This window comes from Rhamphochromis longiceps, linkage group LG23 (genome assembly GCF_057381845.1).
Source record: "Rhamphochromis longiceps isolate RC_006_pf linkage group LG23, R_longiceps_female_GT1.1, whole genome shotgun sequence".
NCBI classification, from domain to species: domain Eukaryota; kingdom Metazoa; phylum Chordata; class Actinopteri; order Cichliformes; family Cichlidae; genus Rhamphochromis; species Rhamphochromis longiceps.
The window spans coordinates 25013242-25040529 of NC_140578.1; the positions used below are offsets into that span (position 1 = coordinate 25013242).

Here is a 27288-nt window from a genome sequence, read left to right on the forward strand (position 1 = left end):
CAGGCCTAAAAGTCAGGCTGCCTATTTATTGGTTGATCTACATTCTAACCCACATTTGTTTTTTACATATTTGTCACATGTACATGTTTCAGATCATTAAAAAATAGACAAAGATAACTCAAGTAAATACAAAATGCAGTTTTTTTTCAATGATGATTTCATCAAGAGAAAAAGTTAGTATATTCATAGTCTATTCCTCCACATTGCAAGGATCCAATTGAAGTGGTTTAAGCAAGTCAAACTGCCAGACCAGGGGTACACTGGACAGATTACATTCCTGCCCTGACTTGGGAAAGCATCATTATCCCTGAGGTGGTGGATTATAGCCAGAAAAGATGGATATTGCACATAGTGGAGTTTGGATATTCTCATCATCTCTTTTGTGGGTCCAAACTTTGGGTGGTATGTGTGATTGTGAATTGTTGTCTGTCACTCTGTGGTAGCCCTGTGACAGACTGATGACCTGTCCAGGGTTTATCTCGCCTCTTGCCCTATGGTAGCTGAGATAGGCCCAAGGTGTGGGAGGAGTTCAGTGAGGCCATGGAACAAGACTGTTGTTAACCTGGAAGCGTGGGGATGACTTCAACTGAGGATACAACTATAAGGAATATTTCAAAGAGCTCGTCAATCCCTCTGGTATGGTTCCTGTAGACGAAGCAGAATGTGGAAACGAGAGGGCAAGTCATCCATTACTGGTAGCGAGGTAGTGAAACCTCAGTGTGAAGGTTTACTCTAAGCCATTGTTCAGCTTTGCTTCCAGATCCTTAACTCCTTAACTTAGGAGACACACCCTAACCCTAACCCTAACTTAGGATCCTTAACTTAGGAGATTTGCCAACTTGGTCCCACTCCCAAGTCACTGCTTACTGACTCTTGCATACCCTTCCTTCCCTCCCTTTAGCATAAATTTTATACATGCAGTTCACTTTTATTTTATTTTCAATGTGGAACCAACTACCCAAAATCACCAAAAATATATTTTTTGTGTTTTTATCAATTGACAATAAATGTTTGCATTGATGGACTTATATTTTGAAGCACATATCACGAAAGGCTACAATGCTTGTTGTTAGTTACAACTAATGGTGTACCTGTGTGAGTAGTGTCTCTGTGCACTTCTTGTGAACACGCTTATTGTTGTTTTGCCTTATTTGGTCCACAATTTGTCTTGTTTTCCTCCAGTATCCAACTATAATCCAAAAAAATAGTAGTTGCAAGAAAATTAACCCTCTTAGGTAGTTAAGAAAAAGAGCACAATAACTGGAGAATGGGGGAGTGTAACAGAGGGAGAAAAAGGAAGGGGTAGAAATAGGGTGAAAAGGGAAGTTGAAGAAAATACTAGAAGAGGAAGAGAGAATTGAAAGGTGATGTAAAAAGATGACACAAAGAAAAAATGTTAAAGAATTTAAAATGATAAGCTAAAGGAGGAAGAAAGAGAGAGGGAGGATCAGGAAGGACATTTCTCAGGGAGGAGGGGGTAAAAAGCGAAGGGGGAGGTACCTACAAATAGATCGACAAGCAGGTTCTGCTTCAGTTGCAGCTCTCACCAGGCTTTCTGCGAGCTCCAGCATTTCCTCCTAGAGTTCTTCAGCACACACTGCATCCTCTTACTGCCCAGGCTTTGCTTCCCACAAAGTCACTGAGTGCTCTTCTGCAAACATGGCGATGGAGAAGAAAGAGCTGCAGTTACTGAATAGCCTCTTTGCCACCTACATCAAGAAGGTCAATAATCAGGTGAATTATCAGGAGCACAATGAGTCCATCCATGGCATAGTTGAGGAGAAGATGAAGGAGCTGTTGAGCATGGCGCATGAAGAAGACAACGAGGAAATAATCAGGGAGCAGAAAACCTTAACATTGAGGTGGGAAGGGGCAAAAGGGGGCATTTGTGAGTCTTTATATTGATAATGTGATTATTATTATGTATACTGTTATTTTTTCACTGATAAATTCAAAACCTGTTTTGGATCCATAAACAGTCAACATCTTGCTGGAGATTAACTAGTATAGGCCTATTCTTACTTAACACTCACATGTAAAATAGTAAATGTAGAACTGTTTTTGACTTAAATAACTAAAACCGCAAATTATTTCCTGAGTTCTGTCTCGTGATATATCTCTCTCTCCTAACATGCCTTCCACCTCTCCTCTTCTTTTGTCTTTGGCCAAGAGCAGAATAGTTTCCACTGGCACTCTGTTGGCACACTGGAGGCCAGATCAGCAGTTCAATACAAAAATCACATTCTTGCTGTTTGATTTCACAAATATTTTGTGCCAGTGCCCTTCCTTATGCAACCCTTCCCATTTATCCAGAACCAGCACTAAGAGTACACTGGCTTGAATGAAACCAGTTGCTCATCAAAGGTTTTCTGTCTAAAACTCATCTGTGTATCTTACTGGCGTCCAGGTTGGAAGCTGAGAAAAAAAGAAGAGAAATTGCAGAAGACCAGTTAGATAGGATTATAAAGGTAATTTGTAATCTCCAATAATTTTATCTTTTTATTGTTATTAGCAGGGATGGACCCACTCAAACATTTTTTTTAAATATTAATTGGTTCATCTATAGTTTTCTGTTGTTTGATGGAATACTAAAACTGAAAAAGAAAAAAAATTGATAAATAATATAAAGCTGATCTTTGGTTCTGTTTAATCCTTTAATTACTTTGGTGTTGTATGGCAAACTATGGGTGATGTCTTTGTCAGCAAAAAGGCTGTAAACAGCCAAAAAACAGGACAAAGCTCAAAATTCATACCCTCTTTGTTTGTAATTTAATGCCACATTTTTCAAAGCCATCCTATGGACTTCATTTGTTTGGCCTGTAATTTGGTCCCTGGGTCATATTCTTGACACCACAGTTTTACAGGAATTGGAGTAGCAAAATGGAGAGTTGTTTAAAATATGTATGCTTTTTTTAAACTATTATAATGTTAGACTGCATGATGTAATGATATTTCATTAAAATAAATGCTTTTAATTTTGCAGGAGAAGGTTAAAGCTGAGCTGGACTGTGAGTTTCAGAAGAAACGCACTGGACTGCTGGAGCAGGAGATTCAGTTCTTGAAGGAGATCTATGAAGAGGTTCACTCCTCTTCTTCTTATTTTTTATGCTATATTCAGGATGATGTGTGTTTTTATACAATCTCTTCACAGATAAAAGACTGAAGTTCTCAGTTACAGCACTGTGCTGGTTCACTCCCATGGCTTACTAGGACAGAACAGAACATTAGCTATTATTAAGTGTATTAAACCCATCACATCTATGAATTGTAGGTAGATTTGTTCTAGCCTTCATCAAGAGCTGCCAAAGAGAACCATGAGAGGGTTTATTCTACTCTAAGGCTGGATATTAAGATGGCAAATTTATGTATTTTTGTAATTTAGCGCACTTAGAAATATCATTTTAAAGAACCTGACACAGTGATTAAAATTTGTTCTAAGTATGGTTTCAGTAATGGTTCTGATGCATTTAGTTGTTACCAGCTGTTAACAATGTTAACAGAGGTTAATCAATTAATGTGATGTGTACAGACAACAGCTCATATAGATAAATCCTAACTCTAAGCCTCTGTTTATCTTCACCTGTCTCCTCTTCTCCTGTAGAAGATCAATGAGCTGCAGAGTCAGAACCAGACTGAGACCGATAATAACAATTCAGACCTGATGGAAACACTGGAAAAGATCAGGGAGCGTGTTAAGAGGATCAGTCTTGAAAAACACCAGTCAAAGGTTGGAGATATGTTATCATTATTAACTGCTGTGGTAAAGATAAATTCTGCTACCCAAGAGCCTGAATTGAACTGTTTTTTATATAAATAAAAACATTAACCTTTGAACCTGGCATGATAAAACAGATGCAGAATATAGAGTCAGAGTTTGGGAGAATGAAAGAGAATATGACGAAACTGATGAACAACCTAAAAGGATATGAGCAAAGACTCAACAACAGCACGGACCTGGAGGCTGATATTGAACATTACGCAAAGTTGCTGGAAAAAATGAAAGAAAGGTGATGTTTTCAATTGTATTCAATAAGTTGACAGATTTTATTATCTGCTACATTGCTTCATCTTATAATTGTTGTTAAATTCAAGTGCTGTAATCATGGCTGGAGTACCTACCATTAAAGTTGTTGCTTTTAATCATTTACCTGGATGAAATCCAATCATTCTGGTTAAAGATTTTATATCTATGGATAGATAGAGCTGTGGCTACAATGTAGCTTGCCATCACCAGTGTGTGAATGTGTGTGTGAATGGGTGGATGACTGGATGTGTAAAGCGCTTTGGGGTCCTTAGGGACTAGAAAAGCGCTATACAAATACAGGCCATTTACCATTTTACCATCACATTATTATATTATTTATTAAATTATTTTTCAACGTTTTTCTTTTTGTCTTCACAGGATTAATACAGGGAAAAATGTGGATTCAGATGAAGGTAAGAACAAAGGTGTGAAGACTCTTTAACCAGCATACAAACCTCAATTTGTGTGAAATCACACTGTATTCACACTGAGTCAAATACACATAACTTACTGTTTAAATATAGATTTTTGTCCATCAAAAATCAAGTCCATCTGGAGATAAGCATAAACATACCAAAATAAAACATTAAGAAGGGCTGACTGAGCATACGATCAGATAATTGTGAAACTCTCAAACTCTGTACTGTCTGCTTAATAACAAGTATGATTCAGTGCAGAGAGGTCTATTAACGCATAGTGAGTGAGAAAGGTGACTGAAGAAGAATAGTCAATACATCATGGGAATCCGCCAATCATTAACATACATATCTAATTGCCATCACATCAGACGAAAATGTAGCTGTATAAACTTCAAGTATCTGCTTAATTTATCAAGACATCACATATTTGCAAAAGTGCTCCTCTGTGAAGAGGTAGTAGTTTATTTCATTGCAACCTGTAATACAAAAGGTTTGAAGTGTGAAATAAACTGCAATGGAGTTTGGTTGGGGGGGGGGTGGTTCTTTTAAAACAAAGAGGGGCTAGCTCGTTAACTCCAGCCAATAAGACCATTTCCCACACCCATAAACATAAACTACTCTACACTCTTTTTATACTGCTGGCACTTTACTCGCTTACAGTTATTTACTCACCTTTCAGTGACTTTAATTTTAAAACTGTGTATATACTGTATATTCAGTGTATTTATTATCTCACTCTTACTGCCTGTTTATGCCCTGTCCGTATCTTCAACGTCATGGTGCTCTGTTGTATGTTAGTTGGCCCTTGGGGATAAATAAAGACTTTCTGATTCTGAAAACAAAGTTTGGGAACTACTGATGTAACTGAAAATAACAAGAACATGAAGGAAGCTGTGGTGTTTATAGCAGTGATTGAAAGGACTGTTGCATTGTTGAGCAGAAATGACGTTCCATCTTGTATTCACCTCCACCCTCCATCCTGTATTCACCCTGTTTACAACTGGCTCACAAGTACTGTTTGCAGCTACCACTAGATGGTGCTAGGGTGCATGCAAAGTTAAACACTCCGATTCCATTGCAGACTCAAATCCGGACAGTGGTTCCAGTGACAATGGGGTAAAATACTATTAATTTTATCTATTCATGTTTTTATTTCTTTGTGAAGTTTCGTGCGTGTGTGTGTGTGTGTGTGTGTGTGTGTGTGTGTGTGTGTGTGTGTGTGTGTGTGTGTGTTGTTTATGTTTTGAAATTTTCTTTCTTAAGAATCCTGACAGGTCGTTTTGTTTTAGAAAATGTAGGAAAAGAAATTCATCATCAAACAAATGGTACAGTTCTTAGGTCTTCGTTTCAAAGTGAATTATAAGAAGAGGAAGAATTAAAGCAGCTTTTTTCATGGCTCAGTGACACCAGACTATGAAAAATAAGTAGTTGTCTGGTGATTATGTTGAAAAGTGCTTTTTGCATTCAGCTACTGATTGCAAGTAGTTATAGCAACCAGGCAACCTGTCTCCAAAAACCTGCAGCCAGCCTCTGACTGCACTCTCAGACAAGACTGCAACATGCTGATATCAGTCTGAATCAGTCCACACTGATGAACACAAAAGAGGACTCAACTCAGCTGGTTGTATACGGGTTATATTCCTACATAAAAGCAAGGCTGCAGAGCGAGCAACTTTGTCATTTTGCAGTTAAATCACTGTCCAACAGCAACTATTAACATTATTTTCTGTGTTTCTGTTTGAAATCTGTGATATTGTGAATTGACTCTAAATCTAAATAGTTAATGTGAACATCTGTGTTTGCAGACAAAAACAGATTGTAGGTAATTATTACCTTAACCTGGTCAAATTACAGACTGACTCAGTCTTACTGCCCTTTTATGTTAGTTGATCTAACCGACAGTGAGTGGTTGCACACCTGCTCCCCATCTTTAAAGCAACCAATTCAAAGCCCACAAGATTACAAGTTCATTGCACATGCTAACAATAATTTTGCTCTATAGCCACTGTTTTTATTTTATTTTATTGTGACTATAGTATCAAACAGAGTATGAACTGATGGGCAGCAAAAGTTCCCAAACAAGATAAAAAAGGATTATTTTGATCCGTGAATTAGGTAAAGCTAGTCTGTGGAGCTGGATTTGAAAATAAAAATTATGAGCAAATGGCAAAAATTGTGTATGCATGACCAGATACAGCCGATCGATCCTTCCACCCCATTGGCCCATATTTATCATCTGTGTGACAATTTTCAAGATTATCTCAACCTGTTCAAAATATTTTGATATTAATGATGATTCAGTTTTAGTCACTTCAGTGTTTCTCACAATTCACTCATTTTTTTAAAGGCTCAGAAATTGAAGTCTTTAAGTTTAAGCTTGGACCACTTTTTTTTTAGTGATTTTTGATGGCCCCCAGTGGCAAAATGAAACAGCAAATTTCTTTCAGAAGCAGCCCTTTTTTCTTATTTTTGAAAATGTTGCCAAAATAAGTGGCAGAATGCCCCCAGCCCTTTACCTGATTTCAGTCACCTTTAGAGGTAGATGGTAGTTTGACCTCTGACCTCAGTTGTCAGCCTTTAAAATTACAACTTCACTCGCCTCTGTGATGCCTTGTGATCCACACGTAGCGACCATTGGGAACACGCTACACCAGCAGCTTTAAAGTTTTGTTACAAGATAAAATTTCTATTTTTTTCTGGATAAATATAAAAACTACTTTAATCTTTCTGTCAGTGCTGTTGTAGTTTCTATGTGTTTAGGGCAGAGCCTTTACTCGCTTTCAGATAGCTAACAAGCATTCAGACAGAGAAGCCATCTGATAAAAATCTGATATAGTCGGTGTAATCTTTCTAATGTTTTTCTCCTACAGGACGAATCAGAGTAAATCCAGTCATCAATATAACAGCAGAAAATATGACAACTGGCAGGAGAGAAGAAGAATAATTTAAAAAACAAAACAAAACACTAATCTGTCTTTTCTTGGTGGTATAATTGTAAAGCTGTGCTTCTAAACTTATTTGATCATTGAGTGGTGGGATTTTTTCAGTAGGCCAACCATGCACTAACATGAACTTGTGTTAACTTTTAATTGATTGATAGAAGAACATTTTATGGGATAGGACAGTTTGGGTCACTCTGTCAGTGAAGAAGTCGATGAGAGTGACAGTGATGACCCCAAAATTTGATCTGAGCAGCAGTTAGGGGGTCAGGGGTCAGTTAAGGGTCAGACATATGTGCTGTGTGTGGAAAAGCAATAGCTGTTTATTGTTAATGTGAATGATAGCGTATATGTGCGTGTGTGTGTCAAGAGCTCGGAGAGGACTTCATGATAACCTCATGTAAAGTATCAGCATGCAAAGGTCCTTCGAGAATCAAATGACAGAAATGTAGCATCCACTTCTGATTCAATGTCAGACATACAGAGACATACAATCTCACACGCAGACTCACCTATGTATGTATGAGCACACACATTTGTTTGGTTGTTGGATTAAAAGCTTATATGAAGATTAAATTGGTGTTTTTTCCAATTAAAATAAAATGTTTCAAATAATTTGTTCGCCTAAATCTCCATGAGCATTCACACTGGAAAATGTTGTATTCCCTGACTGGTTGACAAGTGGTTGCTGATAGTTGCTGGCTGGAATTGGGCTAAACTGGTCATGAAGAAAATGCTACACCAACAATTCCATGTAATTGCTTTGATTACTAGCAGACTGCTGCGGTCAGCTCTCGTTTGCATGGATCATTGTGACTTGTCTGCAGACACTCGCTCTGTAGTTTTCACTCTGTAGTGAAACCTGAAGTGTTTGCAGACAGGTTACAGTCTTCCACACAAACGCCTGGCAACCTGCTAGCAATCCAAGCAATCAGGAGGACTTCAGTGCAATCAGAAGTGCTGGTCTGTTACCATTTTATACTACTAACTAACTGCCAGGAACTTGCCCCAACAAATTACCAAATGGTCTTGGAATACCAGTTGGAATTTTCCTAGCAAGTGGTCACTGACCAGGTGACTGGCTTTAGCAACTGATTTCACAGCAACTGGCACAAGATGAAATTGGTCACAAAATTACTATGCACCAAAAACATTCCTAGCACTGCTTTGATGGCTAGCAGATTTCTACAGCTGCCCAGAATTTGTGTGGAAGTCACCCACTTGTACCCAAATACTTACCTGCTTACCAAGTAGCAGTGAAACTTGCCGCAACCATACACAAAATACATATTTTTCCATGGCAAACGGCGAGTTTCTCGTACAAAAAGAAAAAGACCCTCAGAGATTGGGTGAAATTCTCTTAAATAAACATTAACAAAAGGAAAGATCAGACATGTTTCTGCTAAAAGCAAACTATGGCACAAAATTCTGCCCATAGCAAACCACCAGCTCTGAAACCAAAGGAAAGTTCACGACCCTGATCACAGATGTACTGAGTGTGCCCGTTCAGGCTGCTCAACAGTCTGTAAAGGAGCATCCACACAGTGAGCAATTCACTCATATCTTAGGCTCCAGTTGCCTAGGTAACCCTTTAACGTATTTGCCACCCAGTCATATGTCGATCAACTGTATCTATTTTTCTTATTGGTGAGTCAGGACCTGGTTATTTTGTGTCACCAGCAGTTATTCCAACCAAGGTAGCTGTTATAGTCCCTAGTTGACAAGTTGACAAACCACTTCCTTCTGGATGCCCCCTAAGTGTTCAGATGTACGTACATTAATACAGTTGTATAGCGGCCAAAAGACATTCCTGAGGCACCAATTATAGGCCACCTTTACACATGTTAATATGACAAAAACAGAGGAGGATTGCATGATGGAGGTTGATGACAAAGACAATAGTTTGATCCACAACCTCTGATTACAGGAAGCTCCTTACAACAGATGTTCGCCCTCTTGGTCAGCGTAGAGAAACAGATCTTTCTCCTCAATTTAAATTTAAAAGGTCGAACACACCATTTTCCATAAGCATTTACCACAGTAATAGTGCAAATAGTATAGTATATAAAGGATGAGCTAAATTGTATGTGTATGCGTATCGGCACTAAAATGTACAGATGAGGAGGAGGAGAAGAATAAAAGGTGTCTGGAGATGAAGTTAAAGATCAGAAGAGCGATATGAGAGATGTTAAGGAAAAGGGCAGAAAGAAAGAAATGAGGGAGCCAACAATAGACTATGTTTCATGCCTACATGGCATTGCTTTAAAAGACCAATCATTTTACATTTTATTGTACACAGGCCCATTGGAACACATGCTTTAATGATCATAGTCATAATTCAGTTTAATAAAAGCATGGAGTTACTGGCCTACAGTGATGATTGCACTCTCCTTACAGAAAATAATTAAATAAAACAAATAAATACATCCCACTCGAAAGAAACCACTAAATGTGACTTTTAAGAAAAGAAAGTGTTTAAATATAACAATCAAATGGTAAAAAAAAGGGGAAAAAAATCCCACTTCCACCCAAAAAAGGTAGTAAGTGTTGTGTTTTTTTTATGTACAAATTTCACATCGATGTACATGAAAGGGTGCAGGGTGTTCAGTGCCACACAGGATTGGGTGGACGGAGGGGTGAGATCATGCATGTCAGGTGAGAAATAGAAACACCCCCCCTCCGCACTCACGTGTCTGCTTTTCCTTTAAAAAGGCGGCAACAATAACAAAGTATTCACATTTTCACTGGTGACAAAAATGTTATGTTTTCCCAAATAAAGAAGGTCAATCCACATGATGGAAAGAGTTGCTCTAAATACAAGTTTCTATGGCCATTAGTCCATTTTGTCACTCAGACCTGTGAGCTTTGTTTACACTAGCACCTCAGCTGGGTCTGTCTACGGTGCAAACAGGCACATTTCTGAGATTTCGTTTGACAGATACCTAAACCATCACTGAGAAAACCTTTTAATTTATTATACTGGAAAATAACCAATACCTGAAACACAATCTCTCAATCAGCTCAGGTTAAATTAGGTTAAATAAAAAAAAACAAACAAACAGCTATAATAACCCTGAAATATTATGTAAATGTTAAAGGAACATTAGAAAACAAAAAACCCTCAAATTTACTTATTAAATCTTTATCTGCTCTCTTTTCAAAAGTTGGTTACAGGGCAGATAAACTGTTATTTGAATCAAAAAGTCAATGCTAGCAAGCTAGGCTAATTTCCTTCCATAGTAAAGCAGGCTAACTAGTTTTTACTTAAAAAGTTGACATTAGTTAGCCTATCATGCTAACATCAATGATAATTCCCGCCATGTTTTTATTAGTGTCGTTATTTGTAATCGAGCTTTTACTTTCTTAACACTATTGTATCAGTAAATAATGACTACAGCTATGTGAGAACTGGAATAAACAAATTCTTTTTAAATTATTCATATTTAAGAAACTAAAAATGTAACATTGGCATTAATTTCTGCCACTCTTCAGTTATGTTACCTCCATTATCATACAGCTATTAAATGAAAATAAATGATTATTTTATCTGATAACATTAGTTTTCTTGATCCTGTTTCAATTATGGTAAATGAGTTGTCTAACAAATGAAATTTCATTTATGTTCACTTTTATGGCATAACAAACAAAAAAATTCAGCTATTCTGTCATTGACCATCCTCTGCCAAGTTCTACACAAAGGTAAATGGTAGAGTGAAAAAGAAATCTGTTTTACACGTGAAACTGATCTCTTAGAGAATAAGTTCAGGACACAAAATGAGCAAGATTTATATTTTCCAGCACTGAGAATCCGCAAAATCAGATCTTCTGAGGTGCCAGTGTAAATAAAACCACATTTATCCACACATCTGTGAAAACAACAAGCTCACCTCTAAAAAGTCTTTTAACCCTGCTTTTTGTAGCTCCCTGGCTACCACCCCTCACTGAATTTTTTTTTTTCCACTTTTAATGCAAGAAGAAGCCACTGGTGGGATATCTGCCAGTAACCGCTCTCCTGATGCTAAACTTTACAGTCCAAGGAGGGGCAAGGCACCCGTTTAAACAGATTCCCTGGCCTTCAGAGCAGTTGGCCGCTTGAAGTAGTGTGTCGTCCAGCACCAAGGGTGGCAAAGGGTTTTCCCCTCTTTAAATGTGACAGTTACGAAATCTTTCCTCATTTCAAAGAGGATGTATGTAGTCCGGATGGCACAGAGAGCAAATAGAGTATCTCAGTTTGCTGTGAAGGGTCATTACCTCCCCTTAAAGACAATGTTGACTGGACCTTTAATTCGACTTCCACTTGCTTCTGTAACATCAGTGGTAGAAACTATTAACAACGAATCTTCATTATTTTTGTTAGAACCTGAGGAGGGTTTGCACTGAAGCTCCAATCCCTGGTTTGAGTTGAGATGGTGGCAGACAGGTTGGGGATGAGTCCAGCAGGTTGTTTTGGGCTTCCACATCAATCTTTAAAATTGTAGCTGCGGTTTTTGTGATGTTAAGTACATGCATGCATTTGTGCGTTTGGACGATGAAAAGAGGTCAGCTAACCTCGGCACCACACTGGTGGCTCCAGCAAGAGGTTTATAATCCAAAATTTATTTAGGGAAACAGTCAAATGTGTTTGCATTTCAGGTAAATCCAGCCCTACATATTTTTTCCATCCTCTTAGGTGTGTAATGGTTTGTTCTAGCACAGGTGTGATTATAGAGACGTACATCTCTCTGGGTAAGTGGTATGTTCAGGCATCTGGGAGGTTCTGGAGTGGTTAGACCCGTAGCGAAGGTCCTGCTGCTCCAGTGAGTGGCGTTGTGGATCCACAGTCATAGCCCATCTCCACTACGGCATGGGAGCCCCCGACTAGCCGGCCTGGAAAGGGCTGTGCCTGTACCTGCCGATCTCTAAAACTCTGGATGTAGCTCTAGAAAGAACAAAAAGTTTATAAAGTTAGTCTGGTTCCTTCTTTTTATTGCCAGTCTTAGCAAATGGCAGGATAACTTCAAAATCACTACTTGCCCAATTGGTTGTCTCTAAGCTATTGAAATGTGTTGGAAATTTGATCATCTGGTTAAAACAATGTTTGACTGTGGTCACATAACCTACTGTTACCTATTTATTCTACACAATGCCTGGTTTCAGGGTCCTTGGCTGAAAAACAATCAAAATCATCTCCCTGCTTCACTATTGGTATGAGTTGTTTGCACTGATGGTGCTGTGCATTATGGCCAAAAATCTTCACTTTAGTCTGTCTAACGGACATAATACAGAAATCTTTTGGTTTGTTCAGATACTGGATCAGATTATTATTATCATGATATGTAAAGCCTCAGAATTCAAAGAGACTTTCTTTTCAGCAAAGGGTGAGCCGAGTGGAAATTCTAGTTTGCTAGCTTGCTATATTGGTTCACTAGGTAATACATGACACTTGTGTATATTTTAAAACAGAATAAATTTTAGCCATCAGTAAATCATGTAATGGACCAACAAAAAAAATATATACAACTGATGTTTACGTTTTTCAGTGACAGCTCACAAGGGGACAGTTCGCCAGCTAGCTATAAAGTAACTTAATTAAATGGTAGATATCTGACAATGGTACTTGATCAGTCTTGTTTTTAGGATATTGATAAGCATTTAGTATATATGAATTAGGACAGTCTTGTCTACATCTTATTATTGTATAATGACCTTGAGTATAGTTATATAAGGTTTCACACTGATTTCTATTTTTTTCTAGAATTCAGTGACAGACTATTTCCTTTAAATAACTGTGCTATTTGTTTCAAGGCCAAAAATTTTCATTCAACAGTATGATTACTGGTCCTCACAGGAGAGAGGACGTCGGTATCGTAGCGGCGGATAGGGTTGGGTTTGCGGCGGTAGGCGGGCTCCGTGTGCAGTTGTTTGGATTGGTGTTGATGGTGTGAAGAGGAGCCATGTTGCTGCTTCTTCTTCTTCTTGTTGCGGTAGCGGTCATCCCGCTGGCGAATGCGCATCACCTGCATCCTCCGCTGCTGGCGGCTGATGATTACTGAGGAGAACAAAGGGAGGCTAATAAGGAAAGATGATTTTTTGTTTTTCAAAGCTAAAAACAGAGGCAATGTTGATATCTATCTATATTCTATATACTTTTCTATGTGAAAATTAGGTTCATCTTATTAAAAACTTAGGGGACCTTTACGGGTGCTCTTGAGGAACTCAGATCAGATCAGATTTGAGTTTTGAAGAGATTCTCACTTAGATGTACAACAACTTAAAAATATTCAACCCTCAAATAATTTTTTTTAAATTAATGCATTTTGTCAGAAGTGAATATAACATATACTTCTGCTGAAAACTGCTGAAGTCTAGTCAGGACATTACAAGCTGATACAGGAGTTCCATTAAAGAGCAACAAAAATCAGGCTTTTATTGTATTTGTAAATGCTGCATTTAGAACCAAATCACTGCAGAAAAGCTCCAGAGCTGCTCTAATATTTTGTGTGTAACCAGCGGATATCCAGGTTAAGACTTCCTGTTGTGTTCACCTGTCTTGGTTTATCAATTTTAAAAAGCTAAGAAAAAGTGTAACCATCCTCAGATCATTGATGTTTAAATTTCAGCATGCGTTTTCCTTTTTCCCTCTTAATAAGAGAGTTTTTACAAGCAAACAAGCAAAGCCTGCTTAAACTTGATTGGTCAGTAATACTTGGCCAGGGTTAAAGTAAAATTTGACAGGTGGGGAAATCCCAAACTCTGGCATAGCTGTCATGGACCTCGAAATAACTTATTGTTGGTTTAGCTAATTAAATTCTATATTTTACATGTCCCAAACACATTTAGTTTAGACTTCAGATGTAATAAATGAACATTAAATCATTTGTTTTGGTGTGAGATAATTCTCACATTTTAGAGTTAGCTTTATCTAATGTACAGGGTGGGCCATTTATATGAATACACCGTAATAACATGGGAATGGTTGGTGATATTAAAGTCCTGTTTGTAGCACATTAGTATATGTGAGGGGGCAAACTCCTCAAGATGGGTGGTAGGGCTGGGCCATATCATACCGTTCACCGTAATACCGGTATAATGTTGGGCAACGACAAGAAAATGAAATATGGCGATAGAATATGGGTAAAACGCGCATGCACAGTGCCTTTGTTTTCATACACACATGGCGGAAAAAGCATGGCAGCGAATGAGAAGAGCGAAAGTGGATCGTTGAATGAAACGGATGAACCAGAACTGGTTTGTAAAAATGCTGCAACTTCAGTGGTGTGGAACTGGTTTAGCTTTCATCCGTCAGATACACAACAAAGCACTATTTTTGTTAGAGCATGCTAGCAGGCCGTCGTTATTACCGTGTTGTTTGGAAAAAAATACGGCACACTTAAAATCAATCCTTTGATTTTTCTGAAAATCGACAGTGCCCCTTATAATCCTGTGTGTATATATATATATATATTAGGGGTGCAACGATATTCGTATCGATATTGAACCGTTCGATACAGTACTTTCGGTTCGGTACGCATATGTATCGAACAATACAACATTTGCAATTTATTTTATCAACTTTCCTTCTGACGATGCTGTCTGTGTTGAGCGCTCAGTGAATCTGCGTTCGACTACTCCGCCTAGGCTGCACTGTCGAGCGCAGATCCACTGAGCGCTCAACACAGACAGCATCGTCAGAAGGAAGAGCGCAGGGCACCGCCCCCACCCTCATTCAGATCTGGCGTTTGGAATTATTTTGGTTTTCATGTGACGTATGACCCTGAAGGTAAGCGAGTCATGGACTAAAGTAAAACAGTATGTTGGATGTGCCGTGCAATGCTCAATTACATGGGTGGGAACTAGTGTGTTAGCGCAGTTAGCTCGTTAACGTGTTGGCCGTCTAGCCCCATGCACGGGGCGATCGGCGGTAGCTCGTTAACGGAGATTTGCTGTGTTGTGGCGTTAAGGTCATTTCAACGAGATTAACCTGAAAGCACTAGTGGGAACACAACGAATATGACTGCACATTTACGCCGACATCATCCTAGTGCAAAGACAAAAACAACAAGCATGCTACTAACTTTAGCCGAGTCATTTAGACAGCTGTTAGCACATGATTCTCCTTATGCTGCTGAGAATATAGCCCAGAAGAAGCGGATAGTATAGCTTTTATTTTGGAAAGAGCCATTTCTCTGTAATAAACTCTCTTTTCCAAAGATGAGTGATTCCTCAATCAGATACAGGGCTTGCAATATCGCTAGCCCGACGTCCCGGAGCTAGCGATTTTTTCAGTCGGGCTACCAAAATCTATCTCTTCCCTGCCCGTCGGGCTATTGTAGGAAGGAAAAATATATGTCAATGCTTTTGCATTCTTTCAGAAATGTAGCTGGGTAATTATGTCATTGGCATCGGTGAGCCACTGTCAATATGTGACATATTGAAATCGCGTTTGAATTTGCGCTTGTTTTTTTGCTTTCACTTTGCAATCATGCGAACTGTGTATAGAGAGCGACAGCACTGATCTGTGAGTGATGATAATTTGTGCACCAATTCCTCTGACATCGTCTTATTAATCGTTAGCTTACTATGCAAACATGACAAGTGAAATCTCCCGCAGCAAGCTTAAACATATGAGAGGTTGATCGCGCAGAGAATCGCTGAGCTTATGTGAGTGCGTGTGTAAAAGCATTTCAGTTAGGGTTAAATTTAAAAACTGTACTTTTGAGTTAAAATATATATTTATAATTTTAATAAATGACAAATTAAAAAGGCATGAACATTTTTTTTGTATCGAAAAAATATCGAACCGTGACACCAAAGTATCAAACCGAACCGAACCGTGAATTTTGTGTATCGTTGCACCCCTAATATATATATATATATATATATAAAATGTATAATATACATTGCAAACCCACAACAAAAGATACATTATTGTATTTATTGCCACCATAATCTATAAGATTATATCATAATTTAAAGGTAAGATTTATATTTTGCTTTATAAATCTATATGTGCTAAATAATTAGTATATAAATCTTTTAAATAAATATACTGGAATGAACCCCCTGCTCTCCTTTAGACTCATTCCTACAGGTATGTCTTCTAGGAAGAAAAATGGTGAACTGCTACAGTCAGCAGCAAACCAGAGCCAAGCACCACAAATATACACTGGAACCAGCTTTCCTCACCCTTGGTATGGGAGTATCCTTCAGCGGTCACCTTCCACTGGACCACGACACCCAGCAGGGTGAGGGCAGGCCACACTCCGAGGACCACCCATGTCATCCAGCACACAGGCTTTCCAGACTCTGCTTTAATCCGTTCATACATGTACAGCACAAGGGCAAAGAGCTCCACGAAGTAGTCCAAAGCCACCGTGATGACGGCTGCCCCGAACACCGCTGTAGACAGCGTTGTAAACAGACGTTGCCACTGCAGGGTGAGCACAGCAAACAGCATGCCCAGGCCAAGCAGCACGCCCAGGGGCACCCAGACAGAGCGCGGCGGGCTGTCAGAAAGCTCCTCCATGCCGATCAGGGTAGCCACGGCCACCAGCAGGCCAAGCAGCAGGCCCACCATGAAGAGGCCCACGCTCCGAACCAGCATGGTGACCAGGCCGCAGAGCGTCCCGATGCCCAGGCCAATGCCCACTGAGGCCTCCACGCTCAGCTGGGTGTCCAGCACGCGCTCCTTGTAGCAGAGCATAAAGATAACGACGGAGCCGAACATCAGGCCCGTAAGGAACATAACCGCCTTGAAGCAGCGATATCCTGAAAAAAAAAGAGCCAGAAACACATGACCTCAACAACAGGTCTTAAATAGAACAAAGAACAACTGCTGCTGCTGCATTAACATCACCTGTTCAACTCACCAAAGAAACAGTAAATGATGCCAAAGAGACAACACATCGAGCAGACAACGGAGGGAACCACTTTGTAATGCCCACGAGCGGCCTCGCAGCCATCCATCCGATCAGGGCCCAGCTCCAGGTCAGGCTGTGCCAGCATCGTCTCCAGTGTGGTTGTCATCGTGAACAGGTAGTAGAGAAAAGGAAGGGGAAGGAGGACAAATTGAGGAGGAGAAAAGGTGATCAGGAGGGAGGTGAGGGGCAAGCGAGGTTATGGAGCACTGTCCAGGTCCATGGTTTTACCTGCGGATAGAGAAGGACAAAAGGGATAAGGCAACAATATAAGAGTTGAAGTTAAGCACTGTAGAGCCCACCAAATGGAGGTCTGCACTAGCTGTGAAACCACCCTTAAAGGTTTTAAAACTGATATGATGCATAAATGCATTATTGAAAACAGTAATACAAACCCAAGAGGGTATGAAGATGCACAATATGCTGTGAAACTTAGCCAACACGTTTTTTTTAATGGTTGTTTTCCAGCGAGTCAGTCTCAAATAGTCCTATTTTTAACAGCGTGATTTCCCAGTCTGACATATAAGTTCCATTTCTAATAGGTGTTCAAAACCCACATTGTTCACCCGAATGTCTACAACTCTGTGCTCTGTGTTGATGGCCGCTAATTCTGCATGACCCAAATCTTTCATCTGTTGGTTTACGCGTTTTGTTACCTGGAATTTTGAGTATCCTTACTTGACTTCAATCCATTTGATGTTTGTTCGGTTTCCTTTTACGACAGCCTTTTACAATCTGCTGTAGCAGGCTGCCAACTTAACTGAACAAGCTATATTTATTTATTCATGCAGCACTCTTCAGAGGCACCACAGTCTCTAAGACAGACAAAAATGTAAGCAAAGAACAGGACAGGAGATCCCTTCAGTTGAGCAAGTAACGCTGTGAGCTTGTGTTTGACAAATTTGTCATTAACCTACTTCTCTTGCAATTTCTAGTAGCTGTTTAAAGAAACTGGTTCACTGGCATGGCAAGAATTAAAAAAAAAAGCAAAAAGCTGTGTGATATAAACACTCACCAGCTTCTTCACCGGGCAGACCTATTTAAATAGCTAATCAGCTTCCAGCTCAGATCATCTCAAACTCAAATGGCCTCCACAGTCACTAGATCTCAGTCCAAGACAGGATTTTAGGATGTGGGGGAGAGGGAGATTATCATCTTGAATGAGCACCAACTATATGATGCCATCATTTCAACATGGAGCAAAATCTCTGAGCAATGGTTCCAGCACCTTGTTGAATCCATCCGATGAAGAATTAGAGAATCTCTGAAGATAAAAGGGAGTCCAAACCCAGAACTACTGATGTTTTCTGCCCAAACTACTTGAATTGACTGAGCTGATACAATATACATGTGCTGCAAGCAGGCTGGATCTAAGCATTCTTATCCATTCAAGCGACCTCAGCTCTGCCTGTACAACCTCTATAAGCATCCTCATACATTATCGGTTTATATTTGTTTATCTGTAACAATGCAGTGATTCATTGCGTTTCATTAAGTGATCAATCTTCCCAAAGGCTTCACCAGCCACTGCTTTGTTTACTTTCCTCGTCTGCATTCCAGTGCAGGCCTCTGTTTGAAGCTCAGGTAAATAAATTCGCCTTGCCTTTGTCCTTCTTCGCGCCCGTCCTCGTTTGTTCTTTATTGTTTTCCTCTGCGTCTGACTGTGCACACCTGTCAGCAACCACCAGCCTCGACTTCCTTCTAAATCACTCTCACCTCGTCTTTCACCTCATTTCCTGCTGCCTCCATTATTCAAATCTCTGTCTGTCCTTGCCTGCTCCCTCCACGTCCCGTCTAACCTTTCATTCATGTGTTTTAGTCAATATAACTCTCACGCTAATAAAATGCTTCATAGTAGTGTTGCTAATCTAAAAGCATGCACCTATGCACAAGTCACAAACTATTTAATTCACAATACATATACAGCTGCTGTAAAAGGATGTACACATCCGTTAAACAAATCCCCTCCTCTTTCACCTCCTTCCCACGCCTCCTCTCTCCTCCGGCTGTTTTCGTCCTCTCCATCTCAGGGCAAGTTCAGTCCGGTTGTGGAAGGTTTCTGGGTCAGAGGTGCTTATGTAACTCCTGTCTGGGGAACTTTACTCTCCTATTCATGAGCTCTCCTCTCCTTTTCCTCTTGCCTGCTTTGTTTCCCTTCTCGCCTTCAGTACCTCTAGCTCCCGTCCGCTCCCTCTCGATCACCTGGTTTGGGTGCCACTCCTTTTCCCAGCCTTCCCCCACTTGCGTCATTCACTTTCCTCCCTCAGGATTTGATTAATTACCTCCCTGAGGTTATGAAGGGGTTGATAAAAAAATAAAAATTAAAAAAACATAACTGGAAGTGAAAACTGCTTTGGCATGGAGCCAAGTACTAAAACATTATTATCTCTGGCTCCTGTTGCTCTGCATTTGACCTTTGATCTCTCTCCTCGAACGGCAAAGTAATTTTGTAAAGTGTCAGAACTTTTCTGCATAACGTGGAAGCACTTTCACATTTAAGGAAATTAACTCTTGTCCTAAAAGTTTTTGCTGCAGTGCTTGGATTAGAATAAAGTTAACAAGTACAAAAAGTACAACGTATTTACAATGCAAGATGGGGAAATTACCATGAAACTGAACAAGTTACTTCAAAGTACTCACATTATAATTTATGTTCCCATTCTTGTAAAATACAAGAAGTTGTGCAATACCTAAATTTAATTACACAGGTTGTTGATCAATGGTCATGACAATTTGCATATTAATGATCAAGGAACTGACCTCACAGCCCATTGTTCATTCAGTGGGCAAGGTTTAGTTATTGTGCAAATGTACTGTTTCTGAGGTCGGAGAAACCTGCAGTCAGCTGAGACTGAAGAAGTCACTTGGATGAGTGATGAAACGTTTCTCCCACTGAAAACGTTACGTCCAAATGAACAGAATCAACTTTTGGGGTTAATTACACAGTACTTTAATATATTTACAGTATAATTATTTCTTCGTTTCTTGTCAAATAAAACTGGATTTGTTATCATCATAATTTAGTGCGAGTCACCTACACAATATTTGTATGTAAATACAATTACATTGTGATTTTAAAATAAAGTTGAATTCTATTGAATTACAAGAAAATTATACCCTTAGCCTAATTATATAGTGTCACCTACAATTATTAATTATATACTACAGTATACCCCCGTGAAGTCGCGGTTCAAAGTTCACTGCCTCAGTCTCTTGTGGATTGTTCTTGTTTGTAGAAACGCTCGCAAATTTGCAGAAACCGCAAATATCCTCCATAAATTTTTTATGGCAATATCTATTTTTCCATGCATTTTAATGCTAAATTATTGAGAATTAATTTACTAAATAAATAATACATTTAAATCAAGTAAATTCGGTTAAATGTTCTGTTCTGTCAAAAACACAGCTTGGAAAAAATGCCTTTGAGAGGCGGTAGGTTTCAAAGTAGCCTATCCTATTGCATCAGATGCAGTCCACCATTCCCACATCATAAAAGTTTACCGCGTGTAGCTATCTTGAGTGTTTCGCTTTATGTTTTCATGTTTTTTATATGCATTTAAAGCCCTGAGATGCCACATATTTAGGGTTTAAACTATAACAATAGTTCACTCTGGGATTTTTTTACTCTTTGCTTTATTAAGATGTTTTATGTTTGAGATTTGGTTCTTCTAATGTTGTTGAGTTTAAGGTTTCCCCAGTTATGTCTGCATTTGCTTTCCCTCTGTGTGTCTTGCTCCCCCTCCCTCTGTGTCTTGTCTTAGCCGTGTGTTAGTTGTTTCCATGTTTTCCTCCTTGTGTCTCATCCTTGGCTCCCCTGTCTGTCATGTGCATCCATGTGTGTTCTCACCAGCCCGTGACGTCTCTCGTCCTCTCTGTGTCGCTTGCTATCACCCCAGTTTCTCCCCAGGTCCCAGTGTCAAGCCCATGTGTCTTAGTCTGCGTCTGAGTGTGTTTCCTGTTTTATTTTGACAGTCTCTCATCTCATCGGTTCAGTGTGTTCAGTTTCGCTTCACCTGTAATATCAATTCTATTTTCCCCATATTCACAATTGCATGTGTTCAGTATCTTAGTTTTCCCAGTTTAATTCTAGGCTACGTCCATACGTACCCGGGTATTTTTGAAAATGCAGGTTTTTCTATGCGTTTGCGCTTTTCGTCCACACGTAAACGGCGTTTTCGATCACTGAAAAATGAGATTTTTAAAAACTCCTGCCAGGGTGAATATTTTCAAAAACTCAGTTTTTGCGTTTACGCGTGGACGAGGTAAACGGAGAAAACGCAGTGTCAAAGGTGTGCGCATTTTTTGACGTCACACTGTGCGCCACGTTACTGTTTCGGTGAAATGAATTTCTACAATGGCGAACTTAGACAAAATACTGTTAATTTTACTCTCTGCAGTGTTTAAATGCTTACATATACACACACAGTTACTGTCCCTCCACACATGCGACTCAGTTCTGCTTCTATGCGCCATCTTTGTTTACGCTTTCCCACCCAGACTTATTGACTTCTGATTGGCCAACATTTCTACACAGATAGTAATATAGCGCCACCTGCTGCTTTGGCATGTTCCTAGCAGCGTTTTCCTTCGTTTTTGGCTTTTATGTGTGGACGGGATTTTTTTTTCTAAACGAAAACGGAAAATCTTCGTTTTCAAAAATACCCGTGTACGTGTGGACGTAGCCCTAGTCAGTTTCCTCTGAGTTGCCTTCTGTTTTTCATTCTTCTTCGGCCTCAAATAAACTGCAAATTTTTCTTTAAGAATCCGGTTTGACTTCCTGCTTCTGCTTTGGTGTTCTCACTATTCCGAACTCCACTCCAATTTATAGGAACACATACATAAAAACCAACAACCAGAACTCCTCCTAGTCCATCACATTGCAGTGCTTTAAGTGATTCTGCCTTCAAACGCTGAGCAGGTAAACATGCTGTCCTACTCACTTTCCCGCAGGGAAGGTGTTTAAAAAAAAAAAAATGATAAAAGAAAAGGAATGGAAAGGCTGGACAAACACAGTCCACAACGCTCTCTCACCGAGCAGCTCACAGCAAAAAGCTGTAAATTAGGAGGCAGAAAAGGACAAAAAGCAAATTAGAAGAAGTAAAAAAAAACATGAGAACTGTTCCCACCTGACCACCTTATAGTCACCTGATTTTTTTATGCACAATAACTTTAGTAGGGGAGACCGGGGATAGTTGTAACGTGGATCAGTTGTAACACTTCCAATTTCTCCAATCAGGGCTAAGTTTAAAATGATGTGACTCATCCTGTGCATGCCCAATTCAGTTCTGCTATCAAATGTGAAAAATCAGCACATTTTGTCAAAAACAGACAATTTAACACCAAAAAAAGTCATTTGTATGCCAAAAAGTAAGTTTTTCTACTTTATTTCAATTTCTAATAGCGTTATTTGCTTTGCAGTTAAACTCATCAAACTTAAATTATGTTATTTGTATGTCTATGGGGATATATTCTGTGTAGGTCTTTAATGCTAATGTTTTAGCCGTTGGCTGTAATGTTAGCTAGTTCATGGCTATAGGAGTCTGGGTCAGTTGTAACAGCAACAGTCTGGGTTAGTTGTAACAATAATGCAGATGTTACAACTTACCACACTATTACTTTAACTTATATTAAACAAGTTGGGGCAACGACATCAGCAGAGAGAGGTTCACTGGTCACATTTGTATATGCGGTTAATGCCATTGGCAACACAATTCCTCCACTGTTTGTGTTCCCACACATACATTATGCAGACCTCTGTGTCAGAGATGGACCAGTAGGAAGTACTGGTAGTGGAAATAAATCAGGATGGGTGCAAGAAACAGATTTCCTCATCTTTCTGAAGCACTTTGCAAACCACACCAAGGTAAGCCATGATAAAAAGTAATGGAATTGCGATGCTGGTGAACAACTACATTTTTTCAGCTTCATTGTTATGTTCAAAATTGGTGCAAGAGTTGTAGGTTATAATGCCCACTGAGCCAATGAGGCCAAACTCAAGGAAGACCAACCAAAATTAATGAAATATTCAGTTGCAGAAAATTCCAGAATTTGTCTTTTTTGGGGGGGTTGGAATATGCTCAAAAGCTAGATTTCTGCATTCTGTCACACACACACAAAGCTACATAAATGGATGTAAGTGCATTCATGTGTTGAATAAACAAAGATTACATGTTAATATTTTGTCAGTACCCTTATTTCATTGTGTTACATTTCACCCCAGGATATGTTACAACTAACCCAGACTATGGGGTTAATTGTAACATTTCACTCTTTGTGTTTGAGGCCATACCATGCAATGGGTAATTGTGCTGCAGAGAAAATAGCTGCACTATTTAATAGCAGAGACATGTAAATACTTTGCATTACATTTTGAATCCACTACCTTAAAAGAGCTTCAATTTACAGACAGAAATGTCAAAAATGTTACAACTATCCCCGGTCTCCCCTACATTTAATGAAGCCATGCAAACTTTAACCTTCATACTATCAATATATTCAGACTTACTTCTTTCCTATCATTCTCAAGTCCTTATACCTTCATACGAAATTATCAGGGCAACCGCATCATCAATTTTACATCCAGTCCAAGCATCAAAACCTAAAGCCAAAATCTCATAAACTCTCAGAGCTCTTCATGTGGGAGAGGAGGCCATATCTGCCCCCCAGGCTGACCGTCTTTTCTCTCTCATTACTCACTAATATGAAAATATCGTATCAATTTTCAAAGCACAGTCTAAGGCCAGCAAACTGAGTAGCACTGCCTCATGACAGCATTAAACCCTTAATTTTATAGCAGGCATAATAATGACAGTATGTTTTCAGGTTAATGAATGATAGATGGCTAAATAAACAAGTTCAGCCTTGCTAAAAGCGAATGCTGTTTTATTTTTGTTTTTTTGGGGGGGATTCCAGATGGGCATTTGCATTTTAATAGAACCGTAATGAAGCAGTTGCAAGGAAGAAGATGATGAATAAATGTGCAGTACAGTCCCACAAAAAAAAGGGGGGGAAAAAAGGATTTCAGGCACTCATACACGCTCACGCACACACACTCCCTATGATTTTATTTTATCCCCTATTCATCCAAGCATGTCATATTAATAATAATCTTTTGGCAGAGCATTAGGGGGTCATTGCCCAGTGACCCTGCAGCCTGTGTGTGTGTGTGTGTGTGTGTGTGTGTGTGTGTGTGTGTGTGTGTGTGTGTGTGTGTGTGTGTGTGTGTGTGTGTGTGTGGAAACAGATAAAGAAAATGTTTCTTTTTTTTTTTAATGTGCATCATTAAATGTGATCCTCCTCTAGGAAATGGAAGAAACAAAAGGCACAACAGACCACAGACAGAGGAATTCTTCTGCTTTTGCGGGATTCAACAAAAACAACAACAACCACACCGTTCTCCTCCTCCCACCCTGCTTCCTGTGTGTCGCTATGACAACGGTGGGATGCTGACAGACAGCCGACACGGGTCCTGGTCCGAAGCCTGACCAATAGAAGAGCAGCTTAAACTGCCATAGCAACAGCAAGAGAGCCAATCAATGGCCTAGTCTATTCCCCCGAATGTGTTGCTACACATTAGTGTGTGTGTGTGTCTCCTTGTTGTGAGGATATAAATCCATTCATGCAACTACTATGAGGATTGGACTTCTGTGCTCATAATGTAAATAATTAATAGCTCTCTTAATGAGATCTGAGTATAATCTGAGTATTCGGGATATAAGTGTGCATCAGTGTAACATCCTCTGAATTATAAATAATTATAAATACAATACTCCAGGATGAGCAGCCTCAGTGAACCCAAATGGATTTTTTTGTGTTTTGTCTGTGAAAAATACACAGACAGGTGAAATTGTAGGATTAAAAATGGATGCATCTCGCCAATCTTCAGATATTAGTTTACTTGGGCCCTTGGTGGACAACACAGCCTCAGTTGCCTCAGTTAAAGTCAGAGTTCATGATTCGGGTGCCAAAAAAAATAATGTAAAATAATAATAATAATAATAATTTATCAACAGTAAGAAGGAGACTGGGCAAAAGTGTCCTCCATGGGAGAGTTCAACGCTGTTGTTTCTGTCTTGGATGCAGGTTGCCCTCGTGCTCCTTTCCTTTCATGCAATGAAAGTAAAGGTGAGCCATCTCAGTAGGACATTACATTACCGTGTTACCAAAAAATGTAATGTGATTACACTAATATGTTACTCTGGAACACGTCACATCTAACACTGGTGCTAGGTGAAGAGTGAAGTGCTTTATAAACTCCAATGTATTTACCTTGGCCTAAAGTAGGAGAGGGTAGGAACAGCAGACTAACCTTAAACTTCATCGTGTAGTTTTGGTTAGTTGCATGAGTTACCCGGCATAACAAACATATTTTTAGATAATAAATGTGACTTACATGTAGTCAAAATCAAAACCTGAAAGAAAACTGCCGTTTCTTAAGATTAAAAAAAAATGAAAATTGTGAAATTTAGAGAGATCTAACAGTTACTGGGAGTAACAAATGTGCAAACGTTGGCGCTCGTATCCACTTTTAGAAAGACTGTTTCAGTTATCTGCTGCACTAAATATGCGCATAGGTGATGCCTACAGTCTCATAGTTCGTGATGTTTTCAAACCTAGATTTTTCTGGGTATGTGATGTGAGTGTGCATGTTTTTTTTTTGTTTTGTTTTTTAAACATAAGTAAAAATAATTATATAACACCCTCCACACTGCACCGGTCCCCGTGCTTCTCCATTGTTTTTTAAATGCGGCTCAAGTAGGGCTGATGTTATTCTCTCGCTCTCTGAAGCCTGATGTGAATTCACTGTTCACTGTTCAGTGAATTCACACTGAACATATGGCCTGCTCAGGCCCTACTCGTCTGCATTTAATGAAAAACTTCTGTAACCTTTTGTTGCGCAGCGAGCGGGTCGATCCATTAGCCGTGTTAGGAGGACAAAAAGAAACACGTAAAAGTCCCCAAACAGAGAAATCAATCCCTGCTTTAAACAAGCTGGGGTTTTTTTTTTTTTTTAAAAAAACAACCAAACAAAAAAAATAACAAAGCTGTTTGTTAATCAGTGAGTTAGAGGCTCGATTCGTTCCCTACGCTGACATCATCAGTCTGAACTCGAAGCCTCCTCATGAATAAAGAAACCATGGCTATTAATAAACAGCCTGGCTGAGAAATGCTTGCTGCAAGCACTTATGCTACAGCTCAGCTTCTTTTCTTTCTACATTTAAAAGAAAGGAAAAAAAAAAGATTCTGGGTCATTACCTGCCGCTTTTCCTGCAAGAATAATGTGACCAAACTGATGTTTTTCAGTGTTTTAGACACGGCACACTGACCGTTTCACAGCAGGCTTATGCAAAAGCCATCAGGTGAAATTCTATAAAGCGCGAGACATCGTTTTGGTCTTGGTGGAGGATGAATGCTTCTGGGTGCGCATACAGTCAGGTCTCAAGTATTTGGACGATGACACGTGTTTATAGTTTTACTTCTGATCACCACCACAGAGGATTTTAAACCAGACGATCAAGAACGATTGCTGGGACAGTTTCACTGCACTGAGAGCTCCTTAAATGAAAATAACTAAAAGGTAGCCATGATCTGCAAATATCTGAGCTTTGTTTGAGAGAATTATATTAATAACTACAAGTTTCTTCCCAGCACTTGGTACTGAGACTGAAACTCAAAAACTGGTTGTTTGTTGGTAACGCGCCTCCAAACTGTTTGCTGTAGAAAATAGGCCTGTACTACAAAGCAGGACTTTGGCTTATCCAGGTAAGTACAAGGTTAACTCTGGGCTTTCTGTACTACAAAGGTGCATCACTTCTCACTGCTGTACAAAGCCATGGTAATCTAACCTGCTCCTGAGCAGATCATGCTTGAGATTAGAGATCAGCAGGTATAAAATCACCACCTACTGACCAATCAGCTCTCTGGAAAATAATGGCACCATTCCTGAAAGGTCCCTCAGACTCCTGTGTTTGGATACTAGGAGGGTTTAAAGTTTTCGTCTTTCCTGGTCT

General features: G+C 39.4%; 2 protein-coding genes across 2 annotated transcripts in view; one reads left to right on the plus strand and one right to left on the minus strand.

Moving 5' to 3' along the window:
- The first annotated feature begins 1527 nt into the window (after positions 1-1527).
- Positions 1528-7997, plus strand: LOC146642036 (uncharacterized). Its single transcript, XM_085399156.1, has 8 exons — positions 1528-1862; positions 2408-2468; positions 2984-3079; positions 3602-3727; positions 3853-4007; positions 4403-4437; positions 5525-5559; positions 7314-7997. Exons 1-8 carry the CDS (start codon positions 1660-1662, stop codon positions 7326-7328), a joined length of 726 nt encoding a protein of 241 aa, XP_085255282.1. The 5' UTR covers positions 1528-1659; the 3' UTR covers positions 7329-7997.
- Positions 7998-9721: 1724 nt separating this feature from the next.
- Positions 9722-27288, minus strand: part of tmem198ab (transmembrane protein 198ab) — a 39753-nt gene continuing 22186 nt past the window's right edge. Inside the window, exons 2-5 of the mRNA XM_085398245.1 lie at positions 17231-17509; positions 16548-17129; positions 13208-13410; positions 9722-12300 (exon numbers count right to left, since the gene is read on the minus strand). Of these exons, the coding sequence (XP_085254371.1) occupies positions 12148-12300; positions 13208-13410; positions 16548-17129; positions 17231-17387 (1095 nt within the window). The 5' untranslated portion in view covers positions 17388-17509 and the 3' untranslated portion in view covers positions 9722-12147. The remainder of the gene's footprint in view (positions 12301-13207; positions 13411-16547; positions 17130-17230; positions 17510-27288) is intronic.

Excerpts from the sequence above, each read along its gene's own strand:
- LOC146642036 (XM_085399156.1), top strand. The coding sequence starts at position 1,660 with ATGGCGATGGAGAAGAAAGAGCTGCAGTTACTGAATAGCCTCTTTGCC. Across the intron at positions 1,863-2,407 it reads CAGAAAACCTTAACATTGAG|GTTGGAAGCTGAGAAAAAAA; the intron begins GTGGGAAGGGGC and ends ACTGGCGTCCAG. Across the intron at positions 4,008-4,402 it reads CTGGAAAAAATGAAAGAAAG|GATTAATACAGGGAAAAATG; the intron begins GTGATGTTTTCA and ends TTGTCTTCACAG.